At 40.6% G+C, this 21,253-nt stretch overlaps 1 protein-coding gene across 3 annotated transcripts in view; it reads left to right on the top strand.

The window, feature by feature from the left end:
• Window positions 1–985: 985 nt before the first annotated feature.
• rab11fip5a (RAB11 family interacting protein 5a (class I)) overlaps window positions 986–21,253 on the top strand; it is a 29,827-nt gene continuing 9,559 nt past the window's right edge. For 2 of the 3 annotated variants that reach the window (XM_034111188.1, XM_034111189.1), the window contains exons 1-3: window positions 1,959–2,691; window positions 17,261–17,769; window positions 18,981–19,554. In XM_034111188.1, the coding sequence (XP_033967079.1) occupies window positions 2,312–2,691; window positions 17,261–17,769; window positions 18,981–19,554 (1,463 nt within the window). In that variant the 5' untranslated portion in view covers window positions 1,959–2,311. Of the gene's footprint in view, window positions 1,212–1,958; window positions 2,692–17,260; window positions 17,770–18,980; window positions 19,555–21,253 lie in introns of those variants that run through there. The other variant, XM_034111190.1, reaches the window with a different exon arrangement.

Genomic DNA, 21,253 nt, shown 5'->3' on the forward strand with positions numbered 1-21,253 from the left:
AAAATGTGATTGGTGTTCGTTGTCAACATTACGGTACTTAGGAGACGTCATTTGTGTCTGAATAACGTTTTGTTCATGAGTTATTGATCCGTGAAATCAGAATCTCCCAATATCGTTCCAACTTTACTGAACTAAGCCAGAAGACCGTCTCATTTCGTAGACCGCTCGGTTTGCTGTTCCTTCACTTTATTTTTATATTTATATGTGGCGTGAGTGCGTGAGATGGGTTAATTGCGTGACTCACGCTCAATGCGTGAGTGTTAGCAGCCCTGCGATAATAAAATAATTAAGTACAAAACAAAGAAAATAAAAACAATTCAAACTTAAGGTAGCACTGGCAGGGACTTAATATACAGTGTAATTGTAGCATCTGTTTAGGGGATTTACAATATGCAAAAATCTGCTGTCACAATGTCTGTTCCCATCATTTAACATAACGAAACCATCATGTGGAAACACTAACAGGATGTGCCAAATATATATCTGAGATGTGGTACATTTAAAGGTGGGGTAGGTAATTCACTTCAGAAACACTTTTTGTTATATTCCATGGAATGCTCTTAACATCCCGATAGCAATTAATCTGTGGAAGCCGTGGCGCTGTAAAAAACTAGGTCACTTATTTTCACCGGTAGGCCTACCTGCCTGTCAGCCTTCCATCTGTGCAGAAACTTATCTCGTGCCCTCATTGGTCATGTGCGCGTTCGTGTGTGTTGGAGGAGGGGCTCTGTAAGGAAGTCTGAAGGAAGGGGCAGATTTTTTTCGGCTGCGTACTTTCGAATTCTAGCGCGCTCGAGCTGGTTTCTCCATGCTTACCTACCCTACCTCTAACACAGTGGAAAAGAGAATTTGCTGATTTCCCTTCGACCCCCTGCAGAGTCCCTAATCATTATACAATATGTATTTATATATATATATCGCACTCTATTTGTGAAGCACTTTCTGCATTGCAAAGAGGCAATATGCAGTGCTTTTAGGTAATGCTAATATCAGCTCCTAGCCTGCTAACAGTGACAATGCTAACAGTTATACAGTCTGATTTCTTACATTTAACTTGTGAGCTTGTCGTTACGACATGGGATGTTTTTAACATGTTGGGCGTTGCCGTTTAAGTTGTAAAGTATTGCAGCTAGACAATGACATTTGTGTTGGCGTCTAAAGTCACTGATGCTAACTATTCAACAAGCTAGCAAGCGTATAAGGTTATTCAGGTAAGTACACTTTACATCAGGAACTTTTATTTTGTGCTGTTTTGGGTGGCCCCTGTGGACAAATGTCGAAGTTTTACTCCTAGCTAACACCGTCTTGATGCGTAAAGATCTTAATCTGTTTTGTGCATTTGTGTTGTAGACAGCCTATTCGTTATATTGGTTTACTTACTTATTAATCTCAATTTGGAGCAAACTATTGTTGAATAATTGTCGGTCATAATGCTAATCATCATCACAGAAAACTTTGCTTGAGAAATAACAAATGGTTATGCTAGCAAGATTGAACTGTTAGCGAGTGTAGCTTTGTTTTAACCACCAAACGCAAAGTGTATGTAATACCATTTATCGTCTTGTGAAAATGTTAAAGCATGTAAACTTTACACTTTACTACTATCAATTTGTGCACTTCACATACATTCTGGAGAGAAGGGTCAATTCATATATTGTTTTCTTTTAATAAAAAAAAACTCCAGAAGTGAACTAAACAAGATAAGAGAATGAAATGAACAAGTTGAATGAATATCTAAATGGGAATCAGGTTGAACTATCAGCAAGCTACTGCAAACAAAATGTAGCTAAACTAGTTTAATTACATTTAGTTCACTATGCCCATCACTGCTCTCATAGTGCAGAGGCCTCCCTTAGGGCGTCTGCAATCATGACAGCCAAAAAAGAGGCGAGTTTGACATTCTTTGAGAGGAGGAGTGGACATGCTTTGGTGGAAACATCAGACCCTGAATTCCTGCACAGTGCTCGGGCTATATTCTGTTGTGCATGCAGCCCACACGTGTGGAGTTAAACTTCCTCGTCCTGCAGAAGAAGAAGGAGGATAGAGGGCGTGACGTCGCTGCCCGCAGAGAGGCCCGCACGGTGCAGGAGACCGGGGCAGAGAGGCAGGAAACACCGCAGAGTACACACCGAGCACCGAACAACCGGCAACTTTGCAGAGGAGACACACAGCCATAATGCGGCACCGCCCGCCGACCCGCCAGCTGATGTGACCGTGCAGACGCAGGGAGGAAGCGGCGGACACCACCACCTCTCCCCGGTTGCCTCGCATTGTCGCGGTTGTCTGGAGAGAGGAGGAGGGAGGGGGGGACATGTCCTCGCTAACCGTGGAGGAGGACCAGAAATGGTTACCGACACAGGTCCAGGTGACGGTGCTGAGAAGCAGGGGCTTACGGGGCAAGGGCAAGCATGGCACCAGCGATGTGTACACCATCATCCAGCTGGGGAAGGAGAAATACTCGACCGGCGTGGTGGAGAAGACCACGGAGCCCGAGTGGAGGGAGGAGTGCTCGTTTGAGCTGCAGCCCGGCGTGCTGCAGGGCGGCGGGCGGAACGGAGGCTGTCCGGCCGGTGCAACCGAGCTGGTGCTCATCGTGATGCACCGGGCACATATGGGGATGGACGTGTTCCTGGGACAGGTTGTGATCCAGCTGGATAAGGTCTTCCATGAGAGTAGATGCGTGAAAAACGAGTAAGTTTAGCTGCACATGAATGTCATAGTAACGTGTGTGCATGCTTATTTCTGGTTTCCCATGTTCATTGAACTCATCGGGGTGTTCTGATCTGCTTTTGTCCTTTGTTGAGTTGCGACTCAGTTTGTTTTCAGATATAAACACAGCTGGTGCTGCACCAGGGCCCTGCAGACACACCCTCCCTCCTCCCACAAACTATCTGACCACTATTCACCTCACATCAAAAACCTTCTAGAAACATCTATCTCCCCTGCTGCAGGGTGTCCACACTAGGTTGTTTTGTTGTGGGTTGTTAAAATGTGGTTCCCAGATAGATGAGGCTTGATGTAGAGAATCAGGGGGATTAATGCCTGTCCCAATTCCAGGGATTATCTAACAGATTCACGATCCCAGAGCAGCAAGGTATTTTTAGCATAACATGTTGTTTGACAAAAGCCCACCCACCGAAGTTAAGAGGTGATGTGAAGTTAGATGTCGCTTACATTGACCAAATGACAAAATGACCACTGGTATATCAACGGTTACTGTTACGTAACGCTGATTTAGTGAATGGAAATGAGTTTTCTTGCATGCTTTCATGATGAATAAGAAATCAATTTGATTGAGAAAGTCTTGATGAACTTAAGTAATTAAATAGGGGCTGTGTTTAACAAGAGCAAAACTATATGAAAACAACTGTTTACAAACTGAACACACACCTGAATAATCCAAGTCTCATTGATACTCAAGAGATACTTTTTTGATGGTTAAGTATTACTTTAAACATTTGTCAAATCTCAAAGGTAGTTTCCATCAGTTTATGATCAATATGAGTTTTTTAACTCTCAGTTGCTTCTCACAATTATGTTCATCATTCATTAGGCTTTATAGATTAATCGTTCGGTATATAAAATGTCAGACAATAGTGAAAAATGTAATTTATACGTGTTGGATTGTAGGTTTTTGCATTTGTTATCATAGAAACAAGTTGTCTGATTTAGTGGAGAGACTGAAGGCAGACCTGGTTTTACTCCCGATACATTTAGCTGAAACATTTCCTGCCATCAAACCATAATGAGATGTGGTGGCATTTTGTTTACATTCTCCAAGACGAAGCACAAGATCTTGAAAAAGGATAGTTGGTGGGTTTTTGTGCAACTTTAATAAAAGTTTCATGCTTTTTGTCTTAAACCGGACCTTAACAAAATCTAGACTGAGGCTTTCTGCCTTTTTATCCTTTTGGAGAATCAGAATAGCTTTATTAGTCCCATAGAGGGGAAATGTACGTTGTTACAGCAGAAAAAGAGACAGCTTAATGTTACATATGTTACATGCCAAATGTAAAGTTGCCATATTTAGAAATAACTTGTACAAAAAGTAATACAACATGAATAAAGTCACAAAATCAATTTTAAAGAAGTCATTATAATAATATAAAAAAGCTTTATTTGCAAAATACAGGATGCAGCTCTAAGTGTTTTAACAATATGGCACACAATACAAACCTTTTGTATTTCAAACGTCTTTTTTTTAATGTGATTTACAAGATCAGATAGTTATCAGATCAGCATTAAGAATATTTGTACGAGTGCCAGAGTATTTTCTGTCCAGCAGTCCAGGATGAGTCAGATTTGGTAGATGATCCAGGACTTCCCCCGTCTTTCTGCCACCCTGTACCCTGAATATCTTGGCTTGTCGTGTACACAAACGTTCCTCACTACCTCTTCAGTTCCCCTGTCCTGTAAGGCAGCTTTCTCTCAGGTGTGAATATGAGCTGAATGGAGAAGCAGTCTCCTGTTGGTCACCTGAAGGTTAGAGTTAGTCTGGGATGTTGAAGCGTCAGCAGTTTGGTACATTCAGAGTCTCCATGTGGTATTCAGTCAATCTGGGCTGGTCAACACTTCCCAAAGTCAACACTGCTCATGTGTGTCAGGTCTTTGAAAAAAACATCGCCTCTAGTTTGACAGCAAACATCCAACAAAACATGAACCAGATTTCATGAGAAAATAGTTGTGTTTGTGCTAATTAAGGCTAGTGCTATAGAACGAGATGTTAAAGAAATAATCTACTATTCAAATTGTGAATTAGCCATCAAACCTGACTTCAATATGATTTTTAGTCTCAAATATCTACGACCTAAAATATATCAAGTTTTTTTGTTTTAAAAGCAATATGGTGAAGCTATACTCTCTACAAAGCTACTAGACGCCATTGACGAAACAGTAGTTTGTTAAAAATGTGTGATTAGGGTCATTCAGATCTAACCCTAAAACACCAGATAATGGTGTCGACAGAGGTGAGCTGAAATCACGAAATTGTTTACCATCTCAAGTAAAAAAGGATAATTTGGCTTTTTTCTTTTTGCATCTTTGAGAACTAATTGTTTTGCAGTATTTAAAACAACGTTTTTACCTCAGAATGATTTATGGTTTTGGGCTATTCCCAGTACTTTAAAGTAAAGCTGTGATTTGTCTGATCGTTTAGCTCTCATGATAGAGGTATAAAAGGTTCTTCAAGGCTGATATTTTGTTTAAGGTGAGCTTTGTTTACATAGTGATAAAACCTCAAAGGGAAGAATAGCGGCAGTAAAGTGTGATAATAAAAGTGCAATCAATTAGTGGCTGTGGTGATTTTAAAACCAACACACACCTATAAAGCAACATCAAAAGATACTTTACTTACAGATGACCACAATCTCCTTCAAATATGTGTTTTACAGAGACGGAAGTGTCACATTTAGTATTGCAGAGGTTGAGGGCTGTGCAACAACTCCTTCACTGCAGTTTGTAATATTTATAAAGCTCTTTAGAGGATGTGGGGGGCGTCACTGTGATGTCGTGCTCTGGGTGGTACATTGAGCAAATGGAGATGCGTCGGGTTGAAATGGCTCTTTCTTCTGAACCTCAGACTTGTTTTGTTTTCTCATCAGTTTTCACACAGTGTTCCTCTGAATCAGCGTGTTCCAGGCAGTGGAAATGAAGGATGAGGTTTACATTTAGGTTTTGTTAGGTTGGAGGATTCATTATTTTCAGCACCTGATGGTTAAACTAGCGAGGATGTGCCAGAGGTGAAGTTGTGGATCTTGTGACTTTAGCCTCTCCAAAAATGGAAAAACATGAGAGCAAAAGTGTAAGGAAGAATTTAAATGTAATGTTTATCTGCTCTATCGTGAGTTGCAATCGTTAGCATGCACAGCTAACTAGCCTTCTACTTACAGTATTAACTTATTAACTGCTTATAAAACCACATCATTACAAAACTGCATATTTGATGCATAGTATTTTCCCACTTTATAGAAGCTGCTCAAGCATGCTATCAGATTTTAGGCTAGCGTTAGCAGCTCTAGCTTTTCCTATGTAAGCTAAACAGACAACATGGGTTGTTAGAACAAGATAAAAGTCATATCCTTCATTTTATTTCTTGTCATCTTACATGTATAATAAAACAGCAAGAACAAGGCTGTTTATATACAAAATGTCCATGTATTCTACATGATAATCAACTTGTTAGTATGCTGCTATTTTCCTGGGACGTGTTAGCTTTAGCCTCAGTCATTTAGCACATTAAGATGTATCAAGCCATGAAATTAATATGTCTGATCCCTTTTGTAATATCTTCCATTGTTTAACAGGAAAAACGCATTCAAAAAGTGAGCTGGACTGTTCTCCACTAAATGATTGAGCTAGCATTAGTTTTGTAGAGCTAGCTAGATGAAGCTAAGAAAATATGCTAGCAACAGCTGTCTTTAAATGTAATATACAAACTGTTTAATTAAATGTTGCATCACATTTGATATAGTAATTTGATAACCACAAGTTGCTGCATTACAGTGCGTCCTGTATTACACCAAACCAATATTCTGGAAGAGAGCGACACTCTAAATAACCAGTTATTATTATGAGCTTAAATTAGGTCACAGTTATCACAAATTAGCATTGAGAACAGCAAATCAACCACATGAATGCTTTTTTTGTAAACATGTCCCAACACGTTCTGATCTTTCGTCGCCAATTTGTTCAGTAAATGTGAGCAGAGCAGCTGCCCATGACTGTATGGCATGGGAGGATGCAGTGGCTGTGGTGTATTTGCATGTTGAGCTATCAGTTTTTTCCGGTAAGGTGGGTGTTGAGTGCATTCCCCTGCAGGGTCTGTCAGGAGGCAGCTGCAGAAACACGGTGTACAAAACACCAGCAGGCAACCCACGTTTTTAACAAAAAAAAGAGGTTTGAGGAATTTTTGACTTCACATTTTTTCCCTTAATAATGGCGTTCTTCCCAAGAGACTTAAGGTTACCATTTCAGCTCTTTTTTCTGCAGATCAGTGATTCTTCTCGGTGTTGGTGGGGTGGTTATTGCAGTGCTGATATTTTCATTTTAGATGTTAGATTTCCAACCATTGCTTTTTTCCATTGCTGCCCCTGATTAACCCCAGTCATATTGTTTATCTATAGGAAGCAAATCTCTGCTGTTGTTTCAGACAAGTGAATGTTACTGAGGCAGGCCTGAGAAGTGTGTGTGTGTGTGTGTGTGTGTGTGTGTGTGTGTGTGTGTGTGTGTGTGTGTGTGTGTGTGTGTGTGTGTGTGTGTGTGTGTGTGTGTGTGTGTGTGTGTGTGTGTGTGTGTGTGTGTGTGTGTGTGTGTGTGTGTGTGTGTGTGTGTGTGTGTGTGTGTGTGTGTGTGTGTGTGTGTGTGTGTGTGTGTGTGTGTGTGTGTGTGTGTGTGTGTGTGTGTGTGTGTGTGTGTGTGTGTGTGTGTGTGTGGAACAGACCGTAGCTGCTGGAGAATACGGTCTAATGGACATTAGATGTTATATAACAGCATGGCCGGACAATCCGAGATGATTGAGACTCCGATTGTTGTAAACATAAAGAGATTTATCAGATTAACTTCAGTAGAAACACATTCTATAGGAAGCAGGATATATTGCAGGCTACGTGTAACATATACAGTATTGCTAGTGTCATATAGAGGCTGTTTTGTTGCATCATAAATGTCCCATCTGCCTTTATGAGATCCTCATGGAGACACAGTAAATAACTGTCGTGGTTTGGGTGAAGGAAACGTTAACAGTCTCAGCTAGAAGAGAGACTTGTTTCAAAATCTAGGTCACTGTGACACCACATCCCACATTGTCTTTAGTTCCTGTCAGTACTCAGTTCAGTCCAGGTCAGAGCACTTAACTGCAGCTCGTAATAAGCTAGTAATAAGCTGGCATGCTAATGTAGGAGGGCTAGGAGATGCTGGCCCCTACTAGCTTCTCCAGGATTGAGCAATTGTGTAAATATTGTAACACGTTTTAAATGACAAAATAAACCTTTTGGCGCATATGAGCCGTAAAATTAAGTGTTTTTCATTTTATTGAGGGGGCAAAGTAAGATATGGACAACCCTAGCTGTCCAAAACTGATCCAAGGACTGTTTTTCCAGTCTTGAAATATTGTATTTTCAAACTGTAAGTTGGTATCTAAATTATTTATTTGACATACATCTCCTTAAAGCCCTACACAGGATATAAAGCAATAAAGTGCTAAAATAGGGAAGTAGCCAAAGTGCATTTAGTGTCACAAGGCTCAGAATATTGCTACTTTGCTGAGAAGCATCTGAACACGGAGTTAACTGGAATCTGCTTTCGTAAGTTGGACTTGAATTTCACAAAATATGTCCTCATGTATCACAACAGCACAGTCCAATGGAGCGAACATTCTATTATTTGTAGCAGCCTTTGTCAGCACACAGAAACAGCAGCCTGCAATTTACTGTTGCTTTAAACTGGGGTAAACATGGGTTAGGTATTTTACAGGAGGGTATAATGCTACTACTACTACTACCACTACCACTACTACTACTACTACTACCATTACCTCTACTACTAATACATGTCTTCCGTAATTAATACATTTTATTTTGAAACCTTGTCTTTAATGGCATGCAAGGTTTCATTACACGACATAAAATCAAGCAATAAAAGATACCATTTTACTAACCTTACATCTTTGCTTAAAGCTACAGAAAAACGTCATTTAACTGACTACTAAAACAAATGTATTAACAGTTATCGTGCATTTCTAGTAAGCTGTTCCCTTAGTCTGCTAAGAATTGGTGGCATTTGTTTATTTTGTGTTTTAAACTTTTCACTTTTCTCAAAAGAAAACCTGAGGGTCTGTGGTTTTAAGACACAATGCTGGATTGTGTGAAAGTATTGGGAGGGAAGTTGGTGGTGAGGTTAGGGCTCATCACATCCAGATGTGGAATGTGGTCAGGGTCCCGTCTGCTACTTCTGCTGACGAGGCGGAAATCCAGGCCACGGGACCGATATGAATGCTCCTGCTGGGATGACTTTATATCATTGGTAGGGATGGAAAACGTCTAATGAAGTAGCACCTATCACCTACCTTGCATGTTATCGCCATTGTTGCACACACTAAGCCGATAATCTGCCACTTATGGGCGTCGATGAGGGTCTGCAGCTGACTGTGGGTTGTATATTTTTCAGTCTGGTTAGCATCGCTGGTTTGAGTTGGACCTTGCCGCTGGCTGTTTTGCTGAATCAGCTGTTCATAATAAGGAATCTGATGCTTCACACTTTAAGAGAACATTTCTGTTTATTAAAGAGGACATGTTATGCATATTTCAGGTTCATATCTTTATTTTGAACCTCGACTGTGACATGTTTACATCCTTTAATATTCAAAAAGGTCTTTATTTTTCTCATGCTACCTGTGCTGCAGCGCCCCTTTTCACCCCTTTCATACTTTAGATTAGGACCAAATATCTGCAAAACAAGAAGGGCTGCACCTTAACATCAATGAGTCAAATGACCCTTCATTTTACCTGATGAATTCAAAGGCCAGCCATCTTTTTCTTCAGTCACATTGCAATAGTGCCTTAATAAGTAATGTGAACAATGTTTCTCACCAGTGGTTAAACACATCAGATAAAAATAGTTATGACACAGCAAGAGTTTCACACCCACAACGCTTGCTTAATGTCTCAAGGTGTTTTAAGACTGGTTAGGTGACTTGCAAACATTGGCGTTAGCAGACTGTATTAGTTCATTTTCTAAATGTGAGATTTAATGTCAGAGTTCGTTTGTCTTTTCTTAAGTTGTACTGAAGCAAATCGCTCTCGAGGTCTCTGTAGAGCCCCTTTGGCCTCACAGCAGTCCCTTAAGGAGAGGATTTTCGGAGTGATGTATAACCTTAAAGGCCAATATGTTTGGTGCACTCCTAACTCCCACTGTTGACACAGATCCTGCGCCCTTGGCACCAGTTTCATTTCCGAGAGTCTCTTCTCGGTGGCTCCGATACCACCCAGACTGCCGGAGCCCCGCAGAGACACGCAGGATAAAATAGGTTGATAGCCTACTTGTCTTGTAATTTCAGCCCCGTCCTGCCTTGGAGCGAGGTTTCCAGGGATCGACTTGTTCCACAGAAGAATTTGTAAGCCGAAACCTAGAATAAGCTAAGAGAACATTTTCCTATCTGCTCCTTGGTGGATGAGGAGATGGTGTCACACTTGGATTGGGTGGGGTGTTGTGATTTCCTGTTTTTGCAAGATTGGGAAGCCGATACGTGGTCATGCTTTGCAGCTCTGGAATGGGTCTGGAAACCTGTTTAGACAAACAAAACAGGCAGAACATTTGAATGTAAAACATTTTTTTGTACTGTGACGTTCATCTGCTATTTTCGTGGATTCAAACCAAAAAGGCTGTCCAATATGAGCACGGCGGCCTCGTTGAACTGTACTGCGTGGGACGATAGGAAACTGGTCCTCTCTAACAGACTGATCTCTGCCTGTGTACGTGGGCTTCAAAATGTAGGGTGCTGTTTTTGTCAGAGTTGCAGTTTCTGTATTTAGGCCTCATGTGACTTTGTCATGCGTCACATGACCTACTGTACCAGCGCAGGTGTTTGAATGTACAAGGGTGTGCACATTGTTTTGCATCGTCTTCTAAAATACAAAAGACCGAGTGTGTCACGAAAATAGGTTTTGAAATGCTTAAAGTAAGCAGAAGCAAAACTATTTCCTCATTTCCTCCTTTTTTTTTTATACAGTTTTAATGCCTAATTCAAATATAAAAGCAACATCTAATAAGACAATGCACACCAATAAAGTTTTAGCTTCACAATCTTTAACAAAAATAAGGGCTAGGAGGCACACTGGATTCATGTCTAGTCTATAGGAGACATTCAAGTTGACTTGTTTAGATATATTGTGCAGTATTATTTTGGACACTAGTGGTTCATTAGATGCGAATGGATGTATATATATGGGGGCATTGGTGACAGCGAAAGCAGGGAACAGAGGAAGCGCTGACAAACTGAAAAGTTGCTACACCTTCCAGTATTAAGAAAACCCGGTACGTTTGTCTCGATGTACAAATGCTTATTAACACATCAACTGAACTGCATATAACGACAGTACATCTGTTATACTGTGTTTGCGTACAATCACTTCAACCTTACTGCGTATTAATGGCAACTGCAAAACATTGACAGACATTGGAAACATGAGATTGTCATTACACAGTAGCCTAGATTACAATCCCTGCATGGTCGACGGTATGGCGATGGTCGTAGTAGCTGTACGCCTGCAAAAAAATATTTTTTATTTAGTTATTTTTTATTTTTATTTTTTTAAATTGTACGGTGTCCTTGGGTGTCATGAAAGGCGCCTACAAATAAAATGTATTATTATTATTATTATTATTATTATTATTAAAAGAAAAACCCTTACATCGTGCCCAGGTCCTATGTTTGGAATTTGAGCCCCACCTTTGGCTGCAGGGAGTTGGCCGTTGAATCAGGAGCAGCACTGACACTGTTGTTGAAGCATCGATGTGAAACTCGAGTCCACACCTAACAGTGAGGTATGCGAGGGAGAAGCACTGGTTTACACTTGAGAAAGAGCCTACTCATAAAGTCTTTATGTTTTTTACATGCCTCTTGACATTAAGAAGAATGCACGACATGCTCAGATTGAATTTGTTCACATGCAGTTTGATAATCCGGCAACAGGATTTGACTCCAAAGTAAACATCTGGATTATTATCATTCTGATTGATTTGTATGCAAATGCCACAGTTTAAACATCTCCCTACATCTTTTTAACGTGTGTGTGTGTGTATGATGGGATTAGTTAAAGAACTTTCCAGTGCCTGCATATTTCTATTGTTGTCCATTTATGAGCAATGTAATGTGTGTTGTTCCTGTGGAGCGATACAAAGCATTGGCATTCCTCTCTTTCTCTTCGGTGCTCCGGACTCCACCTTCTTGTTATTTGCAGTTTGTTCTGAAAGGAGTTTGTCTGCTAATTGTTTTCACTGCCACTTGTCTTGGGTGTTAGCCTTGCTTCAGGGCTGAACTTAAGGTCGAAGGCAGGATGATGATGATGATGATTACACAACAGCCTGTGCTGTGAATTATACCACCAGTGTTGTTTCCCCCACTCTGCAGCCTACAATTACACCCATGTTTATCCTCGAGAAGGAAAACGTTCCCGTCTCTTTTCCGGTGAAAACAAATAACTTGCATGCATGTTAGAATAGAACTAACAAAATGAAAATAAGGGCACTGAGTTTATTTTTTATTTATTTTTTCCTTTATTTAAGCAGGTGAATCCCACCGATCTCTTTTTCAAGGGAGACCTGCTGTAAGTAGGTTCCACATGAAGACATACATTTTTTTAATGGAACCAAATTGCTCAGCTTCCATTCTTTTCGCAGACTGTTCCAAGTTAGAGGAGCTGCGCATCTAAAAGCTTGTGTCCCTAAGACAGTCCTAGCACTTGGCACATTTAACAAAACCACATCATGAGATCTCAGGCAATAGCTACTTTCAATTCGCCGTGTGATCAGCGAGCAGATATAAGATGGTAGTTTACCCAACATGGCTTTGTAGATGAAAATGTACCAGTGACTGAGCCTCCGTACAGTTAGTGAAAGCAAACCTGCCTTGGCATACAGGGTACAGTGATGAGTTAATACTTTACAGTTAGCAACACATCTCAGCGCGCTGTGATACGCGGCATCTAACTTGATCAGGTAATGGGCAGGTGCATTCATATAGATCAGAACACCATAGTCCCGCACAGGTAAAAAAGTCACAGAGACTAGGGTTGCGTTCGGATAGTTTAAAAATCAGCTCCTAAGTTCTAACCCTATCGTCTATTCCTTGACCTCTGAGTGAAACGTCACGGGGTTAAGGGATAGTGGATAGGAGAATTCAAAAGGACTTAGGAGAAGAGACTGCGGTACTTTAGAGAATCCGAATGCACTTTCACTATCCGACGTGTTTATGATGCGCCAGCGGACGTCATTTTGTGCGTCTGCTGCTTTGGGGAAACTATGGAAACTACAGTTTTCTATACAGCGGACTACAACATGGATGTTTAATAAGAACGAGGGACTACTGTAAACTCATCTAGAGACTCTGCTCCGTGCTCTGATGCTGCTGCTTTGCTTTATGAACGTGGACAACAGAGAAACATATTCTTCAGGACCAAAGTTGGAATTGAAATAAAAACCCTCTCCCTCCGGTCCACATTAATACCAATGATCCCAATACGTATGATTGTATGAAAATATCTTAAAATAAATACAAATGTATTTATTATAAACGTTAGTCCTTAACATCTATCACTGTGTACATCACCATTCAAACATCTTTTAAAAGTTGAACAAACTCCACACAGCTCAGTGAAATGTTGACTTTATTTGATCATTTCAGTAAAAACTAACGTTCATATTTCTCTCTTTGATTATAATACTGATGAACGTTCAAAACAAAGCACTTTGGCAAGTTACCACTTACGTTTTTATAAATGCTTAATAAGCACCGTAACTTTCATGATATAATTTCTCGGTCATAATCGTTTGTGTCCGTGAACGGCCGACTGTTGTGTGACGTCAAATGCTGCAGCTGCAAGGCATTGTGGGGCAGCATTTTCTCCTCTCCTTTCGGTTAGGGAGGTCCAGTGGTTCCTAAGCTAAAGGAAGTTTGAAACCTCCTTTCCTTTCATTCTAGAGAATTCGAACGGCACTTATCATGGCTGCCACTGAGGGACTTCCGGGTCATTTCACTCCGTTAGGAAGGTTCCTAAGCTAAATGGACTATTCGACTGCAGCCTTTTCCTGGCCTCAAGCGAGAAACAGGACTTGTTTCTGAAAAAGAAACCTAGTTTCAGATTAGCAGATAATTGACCTGAAGTTTAAAAGAGAGGCAATCATCAAGCCAGATACCAAGGTATTTATAACAGGTAACCACTTCAAGTACTTGTCCTTGCGTAGTAACAATATCTAAAGTGGCCTCCGTTGTCCTTTTGGCTTTTGAAAAAAGTATTACCTTAGTTTTATCAACATTTAAAATAAACTTAAACTCAGAGAGCTGAGTCTGGATAATATTAAAAACTGCCTGCAATTTAACAACAGCCTCCTTAATGGAGGGACCTGCACAATACATCACATTATAGGTCTCGTGAATCCAGATCCTTTCAATTGAAGCTATATTACAGGATTACTGCTACTTAAAACTTTACAACATGTTAAACATTGAATTATCATCATAGATTATGTAATGAGGAAGAGATGATGATAATAATAATAATAATAATACGTTTTATTTCGAGGCGCCTTTCAGGACACCCAAGGTCGCCTTACAGTGCATTTAAAAGTTAAAACAGCTAAAACAAAAACGGAACACAATCTAATCGAACCGACAAGGCAATACAGCAGCATAAAAGCATAAAACAGGCAAGACAAGAGTGTGGAGTGAGAGGGATACTTCAGCTGCATCTTTTGTCAATATTTTTGCCAATATCCAAAATAGGTTAAGGCCACTCAACATTTTTTTAGTTGTTGTGAATGAATGTAAAATTATTTGGTTGTATAAATTCTAACTTTTAAAGCTAATCCAATAACTAATTCAAATATACAGTTCCAATACCATGTAATGCAAAGCCAATCTTCTTCGTGGCAAGAAAACTATTAAGTACACATGTAGTTAGAAATTGTTGCTAACAGTTTGCTAACATAGCATACCAACAAGATATATGACAACAATACACATTAGCAGGCTAACTTGTAATATTCTGGCTAATATGCTAACAGTTTGATGCTAACTGTACACATTTTACATGATAACAAAAGCTAGATTTTTCCATCATAAATCTAATATTGTCATGATTTATTTTCATGGAATTGTTTTACATTTCTGGTTTTCAAATTAAACATAATTCATATTAAGCTAAATATTGTTTGATGTTAGGACGTCATGTTTGGCTCTGTTGGTTTTTTGGCCATTTCTTAATCTTAAATCGATATACATTAATCCAGAATGATGTCCTTTGCAGCCCTACCGAGAATATCTGACGCCTTTATGTGTTTGGGTTTTCCCCCATTGTAGTGTTGCCGAGTTTGTGTAGTCACCCTTCAGTTTTACAGAACAAAAAGGAGGAAATGTTTTCGAGGCGAAATAAAAAGCTCTCTGGTTTCTAAGAAAGCTGTGAAGTTAAAGTGTGAGGTTATTTTCTCAGTTCCTTCACATCCGTGGCCTGGTTTCTTGTCTTCTTTCATGTTGCAGCTTTCAAGTCTTGTCTTTGAGTTTTAAACCTTTGTTTTTCTGGCTCTTCTTTCATTTCACATTTGATTTTCTTGTTGACTTAACGGACCTTTTCCCATTTCATCAAGCAAAAGAAAAATAAGAACTCATCCTATTTGTGCATTGACACAGTTTCACTTATCTTTTAAGGATGTCGCGTCATTTATTTGCTTTTAATTGATTAAAAGAAAATCACTAAAGTTTCATTATTGCCATGTAGATAATTCATTACAAGGAATCTGGCTTGGTGTAAGGTGCATACAATAAACATATTATAAAGAAATATAACTATATATGATATGATGATGCCTTACAGATCTACTTTTAAACTTACTTTTCTTTAATTTTTCATCCTCATGTAGAATGCTATTACGAAACACACGTTTGGTTGTTTACAGCATAAAGGACATCTGATTTAATGTGAGGTAGGGGAATAATCATTTGAGTATAAATATGTAATTTACAACAGCTGTAAGATGTTTGAAAATGCACCTTGAAAAGTATTTTAATTTGTAAAAGGTGTAAGAACCCTGTCTATGACTGAGTAATATGACGATATACATCTTCAAATGGTTTAAAAATGACAATCTTTTTTAATTGTTCGATATTTTTTCTATCGCAAAAAATGCTAGGCTATATTCTTTGCTCCATATTTACATTTCACTGGGTTTTTCACTAATACATTATATTTTGTTTCCGTAAACCGATCCATTTTGGAGCAAACCTGTTTAAACTGGAACTATGTACACACAGAGTCGTGCTATTTGGGCAGATATGTGTCACTCAGCCTCTCCTTTATGAACAATAGAGAAGTGTATCGTGGTTGAGGTGTGAGGTGAAAATAGCCTTGCAGCACAGGAAGTGAAAACATAAAAGCAGGTTGTGGTTTCAGACCAAGTTTTCAGTCTTGCTCCCTGCGCTCGTTGGCAGCATGCAGTGTCAGAAACAAATGTTAACTGGGGGACTTTTTCTCACTCATTTTATTCTCTATAACAGAACAGGTGAGACTTTCCCATGAGTCAGTGACCTTGTTGGCGCTGTAACGCCCACGGGTGACAGCGTTTCTAAGAAGTGCTCCTCGGTGCCCGTCTAGAGTGGAAGTTGGGGGCAAACTGTTGGTTTTTATGTAGGGCAATCACTAAGTTTCAATAAGACATGAGCATTGTTTAACTTCATTGTTCTTTCTTACCCGGTCACTGAAAATAAAAGAAGCCTCGTCTGGGTATTGTTGGGTGTCTGCCTGGCCACAAACAGTTTTGTGGTTTAGTTGGACACACACACACACACACACACACACACACACACACACACACACACACACACACACACACACACACACACACACACACACACACACACACACACACACACACACACTCTGATTAACCCCATTCATGATAACAGTACAATATGATAATTTATTAAATGCTAACACAGATAATAATTCTGTGAAGTGTTTTTTTTGTACACCCTACAATAACTACATTATTACACTTGTACTATATTTAATACCTTTCCCACACTGTAAATGTACTTTAACACCTACTTTTTTTATTGAACTGTTATTACTGAGGCCGCAACTAACGATTTTGTCATTATCAAAGAATCTGTGATGATCATTTTCAAGATTAATTGTTTTAGTAAATAAACTCTCAGAAAATTGTGAAAAATGTCCAATCCCTCTCACTCTCACCCAAAGTCCAAAATAATGTCTTTAATTGTCCAAAGATATTCAGTTTAATATATTATTGAACTGTTTCCGCTTCTGCATATTTCAGAAGTGGCTTTAACAGCTTATTTATTTAAAAGGTTGGCAAATATTTGTCTGTCAATGTAATCATTGCAGCGCTACCTCCAAGAGGACAAGTGTGAACTTGTTGCTGTAGGTTTATACATTTTCATTAAAGCAAATTTGTTTTAAAAGCTACTTACCTGATCCTAATTCTTCCAATGTTTTCTGTTAATCTCATGTTTGTGTACTTTCCTCTGTGACAGGTGGTACAAGTTAAACTCCAAGTCGGGGAAGAAGGAGAAGGAGCGAGGAGAAATCCAAGCCACCGTGCAGTTCACCAGAAACAACCTGACGGCCAGCATGTACGACCTGGTCATGACGGACAAGAGCGCCTCCACCTTCGGAAAGCTGAAGGAGCGCATCAAGGGGAAGAGGAGATCCAGTGAGGAGGACTCTTCCTCAGCCGTGCTGCCGAGTGGATACGGCTCCCTGCACCGGATGAGGCAGCGACTCCCGAGCGACGGAGGCGGGGAGGAAGACTACGAGGACGACGAGGGAGGGGAGGCCCGGCGCAGCAAGATGAGGACCTTCTTCCTGAGGGGGAAGCTGAGGAAGTCCTCGGACACTCGCTCCAGCACGTCGCTGGGCTCAGAGAGCAGCGAGTCGTCCCGGGGGGGCAGTCTGAGCCCCACCGCCGGCATCAGCATGGTGGTGTCCGACCTCTCCAACTCCCCTAGCAACAGCAGCAACCTGTCCCCTGACAACAGCCCAGGTGAGGGGGTAGAGTATTTGACTTTAAACTCATTATACAAATCCACAGTCATACATCTTTCATTCAAGAGGACATTTTATGCTCATTTTCAGGTTCATACTGTATTTGTATGTTATTCCTCTACTTTGACTTGTCTACATTCTTTTGTGGAGGAAACTTCTGTGTAGCAATGCAGTGGGAGTCACCGACTCATGAAGGAGACACGGGACGAGCAGGAGTTCTGATGTCAAACACTGATATTTAATACAAGCATCGGCCCGGAGAAATTCACATCACAAGTCACACAGTCAAAGGTCCTGACTGCACGGGTGGTTTGCCATGTCAAATCTGATCAGCCTCGCATCTTGGTAGACCTTTTAACTAGTTTACAGAGAGTCAAATCCACCTATTGGAGATGGGCGTAAACACATCTGCAGACACAGGAGATGTCTCTCACATCTCTGGTGCTTAGAAAACCCCCCTTGTGCCCACCAGGTCAGGCCATAAACCTAGTATCAACATATGACTGCATTAACACATTCCTTACGGGAGATTAGAAGCAGGGATGGTCGTAAATGTCAACACACAAAATAAGGTTAAATGTCTAGGAGTAAAGACAAAATGAATCCCTAACACTTTAATGTTCAAAAAGCTCTTTATTTTTCTCATACTGCCTGTGCTGCAGCACCTCTTTTCACCCTCTGTCTGAAACCAGAGGCCAGTCTGCTCTGATTGGTTAGCTGGCCGGATCTGTTGTGATTGGTCAACCGCTCAGAGATGTCCAGCCCCTTAGTCACGTACAATGTGTTGGAGTGCTAGCCAATAGAAGCGCAAGTGTTGCATCGTGATGTTACTATGCGTTTGAGACAGGGGGTGAGGGGGGTTGTGAGAAAAATCTCCCTCTGGAGGGAACTTTGGGATTTTAGCCTTTGCAGACCATTTACATGCACAAAAACCTATATAACACACTACAGGAAAGAGAAACCCCTAAAAGCATAATAGGGCGTCTATAACATCAAAACATTTTCCTATCTGGGATCATTAAGTACATCTAATATAATGTCATCTAATTATAACACCTACTGTAAGTCTGCTTTTAATCCATCCCTCTGTAAACATATTTGTCACTGAGCTATTTTATGGTTTTATCACCTCACTAAGCCACTTGTTAAATAAATAAGTTAATTGATTAACTTCATTGTTTCTCTCTCCTCTCCATCTCCCTTTTGCAGAGCACACGGCAAACTCTCTCCAGTGTGAGTATGGAGACGATCCCGGGGAGATCTCCATCATCGTGCCTCCTCTTCCGACCGCGTGGGTCAACGGAGGCGACGCTTACAGTGACCTGCCCCTGGACAAAGGCTCAGTAAACCCTGTGGATTCTCTAGGCCTGCCGCCGCTGCAGAAGTCTTTGCCTCTCTCCGTGTCTTTGCAGAACCTCAAGCCTGCCTCGGCCGCCCCAAAGAGCCCCATGGGAGATGGGCGGCGCTGGTCCTTTGACAAGCCCGACGAGGAAGAGAAGGCAGCCATAGCGGCGGCGTTGGAGAAAAGCGGCCCCATGCTGGGTGACGAGGAGGAGGAGGAGGAGGAGGAAGAGGAGGGATTGGGATATGCTGCTCAAATCAAATCCTCCTCCTCCACGGTGGAGTCCGGGAAAAAGCAGAGGAGGAACTTTTTCTCCCACGGGAGAGGGGAGTCTGCGGGGAAAGGGCAGAGTCGGGGCAAGGATGAGTCTGAACAGGCCCCCGCCGCCGAGGAGAAACACAAGGGATGGTTTGGATCAAAGGACTCGAACAGCAAACCCAGGTGAGACACACACACACACACACACACACACACACACACACACACACACACACACACACACACACACACACACACACTGTGATCACTGAGGAGGGGAATCACACAGCTCCAAGGGTTATAGGATCATGAATTATCTTTTTAGGGTGATTAATAAAAACTAACTATAGGTCAAAATATCCACCAGCATTTACGCAAATCATAATAATTCAATATACATATCATTGTTTGAACAAGCCAACCATTATGCATTACAAGTACTATTACTTTTGGTACTTTCAGTATTTTGATGAGAATCAACTCAAGTAACATTTAAAATGTAGGACTTTTAATTTTAAATCCAGGTTTTTTTTTTTTACAATTAAGTATTAGTAGTACCTTTACTTATATCTGAGTATCTAATATATGCCACCACTGGTGACCTGTATACTGTGAGAGGGTTTGAACCTTTTCTCACATCATCATTTTACATTTAGTTAATAGTTTGGCTGGGCGATGTGGAGAAAATCACTACTTAAAAAAAAAAAAATACATCAATATTATCAATTTTCTGATATTATGGGTTAAACTCAGAATCTATAATCAGAGAAGAAACAATATCTTGAAAAGTTATACATTTAATAGTTTCCTGTGTACCGACCAACATGACTCAGTCTCTGGTTACAGCTCATATCTGCAATGCAGTTGGGGGGGGGGGGGTGCTCCTTCAAGCTGGAGCCTTGTGCATGGTTCAATGATAATGCCAGTTTCAATGGAAAGATGATGTGAACAATATTTGTTCTCTTTCAGGGTGTGTGTGTGTGTGTGTTGCTCACTGTTGTGCATCGCTGCTGCTGTTTGTGTCTCAAAGGCTTGCAGCTAACCATTATTTGCAATATTGATTCATCTGCAGATACTTTTCTAGATCAATGGTGTATAAGTTGTCATAAAATAATGAAAAATGTCCAACCAAGTTTCTTAACCCTCCTATTGTCTTAGTTTCCCCCCCCATTACTTTGGTGTTTGTGGTCAAATTTCACTAGTCCTGTTTTAACTGCTATTAAATTAACACAAAAACCATTAATCATCACCAAATTTTACTTAACACCCTTTCAAACTGTAAATATTGTATCAGACTACTGGTATACATGAACAACTGCAGTAAATATACAAAGAATACACACTGAACATGTATTGCGTGTGCCAGGTGTGATCCATGTACCTGATGGGCACATAAGAGCGGGAAATGTGTCAAATTGCTCTCTGTGTGTGTGTGTGTGTGTGTGTGTGTGTGTGTGTGTGTGTGTGTGTGTGTGTGTGTGTGTGTGTGTGTGTGGTGTGTGTGTGTGTGTGTGTGTGTGTGTGTGTGTGTGTGTGTGTGTGTGTGTGTGTGTGTGTGTGTGTGTGTGTGCCAGGTGTGATTCACATGGGGGGGATTGGGCACATAACGGGGGGGGGAACACAGATCTAGAGTATGTGTGTGTGGGTGTTTGTGTGTGTGTTTTTTCTGATCCGGATGGTTACTAATTCCTTTTCTTTATGGCGGTAATTTTTTACCGGGAACACCATGGGTGTTACAAAGTTGACTAAATCATCCAAAATTCAATGAAAGTGTGATCAGCAATTTTATACGTTCAAATGTCTACTGTGAAGGATATCATAAAGCCTCAATGCAATCGAATGTAAAACAAAAAAGTTTGATGAAAGCAGTAAATCGGTCAGA

Source organism: Pseudochaenichthys georgianus, chromosome 22 (genome assembly GCF_902827115.2).
Source record: "Pseudochaenichthys georgianus chromosome 22, fPseGeo1.2, whole genome shotgun sequence".
Classification (NCBI taxonomy): Eukaryota; Metazoa; Chordata; class Actinopteri; order Perciformes; family Channichthyidae; genus Pseudochaenichthys; species Pseudochaenichthys georgianus.